This window comes from Stegastes partitus, unplaced genomic scaffold (assembly GCF_000690725.1).
Source record: "Stegastes partitus isolate 25-593 unplaced genomic scaffold, Stegastes_partitus-1.0.2 Scaffold553, whole genome shotgun sequence".
NCBI classification, from domain to species: Eukaryota; Metazoa; Chordata; class Actinopteri; family Pomacentridae; genus Stegastes; species Stegastes partitus.
In genome coordinates this window covers 38,411-43,540 of record NW_007578284.1, presented here as the reverse complement: position 1 = coordinate 43,540, position 5,130 = coordinate 38,411, and the positions used below count along the sequence as shown (strand labels likewise).

Sequence of the window (5,130 nt, the reverse complement as noted above, 5' to 3'; positions counted from 1 at the left end):
CAATCGGTTGTTAGATCAATTATCTAATAATCAACACCTATCAAACGACCTGCTGTGGCCAAAAGCAAAGCTGTGGACTCATGAGTCTGTGGATGCAGGTGTTTCCTGGTGGACTCTCAGGTGCAGATGTTGAACCTGGGAATCGGTTTAATTGTGGAAACGAGCTCAACAGAAGGACTGTCAGGTGTCAAGTGCAACAAAACATTTTTATCAGTCACTCCACTAAGGTCTATCTGTCTGTGTGTGTTTCTCTGGTAGATGAATCTGGCTTTAGAACGTCTTATTTCAATCTTTGCCATTTAATTTCACAGCTGTCTGAGCTGCTGCACTGCAGAGTGGACACTGGAGGCAACTAGCAGCATCTACTAATGCATGTGAGGCGTTTGAGGGGCATCTGGAAAGCTTTAAACTGCACGTGTGTCTGCATGCACATCGGCCATGCAGCTCCCCTCACTACTGCTAGTAACCACTACTAGTAACCACTACTAGTAACCACTACTAGTACATATGCAGCCTGTAGGAAACACTGGGATGTGATCCAACAGCAAACAATATGCGTTTGTTGTCATTCTGAATTAAAAAGCAGCTACATTTATAAGACACGTCTGACAGATGTGTGGCCAGCGGAGCAGCCCACCGTCCGGCAGCGTTTCAGGCAGCGAGGACTCAGAAACTGAAATAAAATTCAACGTTTTGTGTAACACGGCCAAAGAAGAGCTGCTTCTGACTCCCTCGAAGTCCCAGATCGTCCCGATTAAAACAAGCGAGACTTTTATCTGTTTATTTTTGCTCATAGCATCATATGTTAGGAAGCTACCCACGTCGACAGGAGCTCACTGAACACATGATGCTTTATTCAGAACCAAAGGAGCTTTGAAGCATTTTTAGCTGCACATAAATTTTGTGCCACTTATTGAAAATGTCAGCCCCCCCCCAGAGTCTAAAAAACAAACTGGAGCCCTGTGCAATTACAAGTCTTGTGTTTTTGTTAGTTTCTGATTTATCTTTGAAGCTTTTGTTGAAGCTTAAAGGAGCAGTAGTGGCTCACTGTGTTTGCTCTGGAGGTGACTGTCCACCAGGTGACCGGATCTCATGAACCTGCTGCTGCTGCTGGACTTTAAAAGGACGGATATATTCATGCACTGTTCGTTTTAATTGTCTGGTGTTATGATGAGTTTTATCAGGCCAGGAGACTATTTTCAGCAACACATTAGTCCACATTTGGTTCTATAGTTGGGATCTGAGGCGGCATGATGGAGGATTAAGGTGCAGCCCACATAATACGCTCCGGTTTTCAGCCTCGGGCCTCGTCGGCTGACACATTAATGATGGTGTTTTGTTCAGAGTTTGTCTGAGGTGTGTCACTGCTGGGCTTGGTTTTTATTCAAAGCAGCTCCGAGCTAGCATGTAGCTGTTTACACTCGTAGCTTTGACGAGTGGAAACGGCAGCGTGGACGTCTGGGCTTTGCTTGGAGGGTTCAGTCCAGCAGCTTTTTCATTAAACAGTAAAAAAAAGTTGTCAATGATTTTAGGTCTAAACTATCCTGCTGGAACAACTCTGTTCAGTCTGTCTGTACCTGTCAGGATAGGACGGTATGTTCTGGTCTGTTGGTCTGGTCCATTTTAGAACAGCTGGGTTCGTTCCAGTCTGGATCACTTGGTCTGTTCCAGTCTGGATTAGTTATTCTGTTCCAGTCTGGATCAGTTGGATCTGTTCAGGTCTTAAATAGTTGTTCTGTTCCAGTCTGGCTTAGTTGTTCTGGTCCGTCTGGATCAGATGGAGCTGTTCCGGTCTGGATTAGTAGGTCTGCCACAGTCTGTGTCATTTGGCCTGTTCCAGTCTGGATTATTTGTTCTGTTCAAGTCTTTTGGACTGTTCCAGTTTGGGTCAACTGATCTGCCCCAGTCTGGATCCTTCTATTTGTTCCAGTTTAGATCGTTTAATCTGTTCCAGTCTGTCACACTGCTCCACTCGGTGCCAGTTGGTCTGTTCTAGTCTGGATCAGTTGGGTCTATTCCAGTCTGGATCACTGTTCTGGTCCAGTCTGGATCCTTCTATTTGTCCCAGTTTGGATAACTTAATCTGTTCCAGTCCGTCACACTGCTCCACTCGGTGCCGGTTGTTCTGTTGTAGTCTAGATCAGTTGGGTCTATTCCAGTCTGGATTGGTTGTACTGGTCCAGTCTGGATCCTTCTATTTGTCCCAGTTTAGATCGTTTAATCTGTTCCAGTCCGTCGTACTGCTCCACTCGGTGCCAGTTGGTCTGCTGGAGGCGGTTGGCTCCTGAAGCTGGTGCAGGAGGCTGAGGGTTGTTCCAGTTCACATGAGGTCTAGTTCATGTAAACTCTGTACTGTCTCTTTAACGGAGCCTGTTTGGGGCACATGTGGCCACACCTGGCCTGAGTCACTGCTTCAGCTTCAACAATGAACTCCCCTCACGCCCAGTTCTTCTTCTTCTTCTTCCTCCTTTACAGTCGTCTCTCTGTTCAGCTCCCCACTTCGCTGCCTTCCTCCTCTTTCTTCTCCACATTGTTCACGTTTAACCTGCTCGTCTTCGTCTCTTCCTGTAGCCTGAAGTCAGAAAACTTTTCCCTCTGTGTGTTTTTCCACTCAGCAGACTGTGTTTACGGTGATGTGTGTGAACAGGCCTCTGCTGGCTCACGTCCACCATCAGCTGCAGCTCCATTCAGAACTCCATCCGCTTTCTGTCTAATTCTACTTTTACACACAAACGAGACTTTCAGCATCGTCAGGGAGGATAAATGCTCGTCTGCTTAAATCAGAAAATCTGGAGAATTTTCAGATTTTCTTATATAACACAGAAAAAATCAATCATTATTTTCATTGTCGATCAATCTGCAGATTATTTCTTTGAGTAATCAGCAACGGAAACGTGTTCGACCATCAAAAACCCTCCAAATATTTAGTTTACTTTAAAAGAAAGACAAAGAGAAGCTGAAATCTGAGAATATTTGCTGGTTTGCTTGACAAAAAAAGCCAAAATTGATTAATTGATCTTTAAAAGTGTTGCTGATTTGAATCTTTTCAGTCTGAACTTTGCAGCTTGCTCTGAATATTCTCAGTTAGTAGGAAGTTGTTGAGTCTAAGCTGCAGTTTGTCACTAAATAAAAGCTTCTTCAGCGCTAAAAACAGTTTAGATCACTAGCAGCTGAGTTAAATTCTGAGCCTCCTGATTACCACCTCCAGGGCAGCAGTCTGCTACTGTCTGAGTTCAGATATCATCACTGCTGATAAAATAACTGAGAGAACAGAAGTCACAAAAGTTATTCAGAGCTAAAGTTTACTTTTATCGTGCTGATAATGTAAATGGTAGCAGTCAAAACACATCACACTCATTCAGCCTTTGTCCTTTTATTCTGTCTACTGAAGGCTCAGTGCCGACAAATACACTCTGACAGCTCATTAGGAAGGGCTCGTTTAATGTCCATTATGACTAGGAGGCTTTATTACAGTAAGCCAGACCTTCTCAGTCGGGTTTAAGAAGCTATTCTTTAAACACTCAGCCACGCAGACGCCTTGCTGTCGTAGCTGAAATCCACAGAACCTCTGCAGGAGCCCAGTTCTTCATCGTCCCCTTACAGATGTGTTTTTTTGTGTGTTTCAGGTATCCGCTACAGCACAGACGTGACCGTGGACGAGGTGAAAGCCCTGGCCTCGCTGATGACGTACAAATGCGCCGTCGTCGGTGAGTAAACGCACGATTCTGACCCGAACCCCCGAAGCCACGTCTGGACCGAAGCGTCCTGCGAAGCTGCTGTTTGCTCCGGTGCTAAAATAACACGAATTCGTTCCAGATGTGCCGTTTGGTGGAGCCAAGGCTGGAGTGAAGATCAACCCGAGGAAATACTCAGTAAGTCAGTTCTGACCCACGCCGACTGCTGCTGGTCTCATTTTAATTCTTAGTGGTTTCTGAACTGTGGGAGGAGGGGATGAAGCAAAAACCAAGTCAGGATGATAACAAGGAGAAGCCTCTGGTGATACACGAAAGAAAGGAACATCTATTTTATGAGAAATGAGCATAAGAGACGGACAAGCAGATCAAAAATGTCTCAAAAAGACTGTCTAACTTGCAAAAATACATTCATTTGTGATGTTTTGGTGACAGAACACCAGTGGCTGAGCTGCATTCTCCAATGTTGTTCAGAAACTTTTAAAAATCCATGAAGATCTCTCACAGAAACATCACAAATGAGTGTATTTTTGGAAGTTAGACGGTGCTGGGAAGTCTGTTTTAAAACAGAAGATGGATGTAGAGAAGAGAAGAAAACAGCTGAGATTCATTAAACATGTTAATTTCAAAATATGACCAGATTACGTAACAGAGAAATTAGAAATGTCTGTGCAGACCCAGTTTCTGCAGGTTATTTATCCAGAATCAGAAACATTTTCAGCTCCCAAACGAGATATCGCAGCTTTTTTCAGCTCCTGTCTCTGTGAGTATTCTGGATTAAATGTGTGAATATGAAGCGTTCCCTCCGATGAAGACGAGCTGGAGCAGAGGTGATGAAGGCACTAAAACTAGATTTATACTCCTGCGTTGAACCTCCGCCGCTATGAGCATTTATAGCTGCTGGAGCTCTATTCATCGGTGCGGTTTGGATGCCGCTGTGACGAGTTTTTCTTTGTGTGCTTCGAGTTCTAGCTCGACTCATGCCGAAGCTGGAATAAAAACAGCAGTACTTGGTTTGGAACAAAACAAAAGTAAAGCGGAGGCGTCTGAACTGAGTCATGAAGGTTTGAGAGCAAGAAAACAGCATCTGGCAGAATCCTGTTTGTTTACTGTGTTTGCATCGTGAACAAGGTGGACACGGCTACCTGTCTGTTAGGTGTCACAGAAGCATTCGGTTTGTGCAGAGCAACATGCACAAACAAACAACATGCAGGGTTTACGTGGCAGAGCGACTGACCTGCAGCTTCAACACAAGAGAATAAAACAAGCCCGATGAAGATTTCTGCTTTTATCATTTTTGATTTCGCAGCAGCAGATTTAAACTCCTCATCATCTTTACATTTACACCTTATTTAGTCTGTAGATGTGATGTGAGTGTGCAGATTAGGGTTCATATTAGTATTAGCTAGGATCCAACCATATTTGTGGTGGTTAGCAC

General features: G+C 44.3%; 1 protein-coding gene across 1 annotated transcript in view; it reads left to right on the top strand.

The window, feature by feature from the left end:
• Positions 1 to 5,130, top strand: part of LOC103362064 (glutamate dehydrogenase, mitochondrial) — a 15,365-nt gene that overhangs the window by 4,701 nt on the left and 5,534 nt on the right. The window contains exons 2-3 of the mRNA XM_008288324.1: positions 3,627 to 3,707; positions 3,817 to 3,872. Of these exons, the coding sequence (XP_008286546.1) occupies positions 3,627 to 3,707; positions 3,817 to 3,872 (137 nt within the window). The remainder of the gene's footprint in view (positions 1 to 3,626; positions 3,708 to 3,816; positions 3,873 to 5,130) is intronic.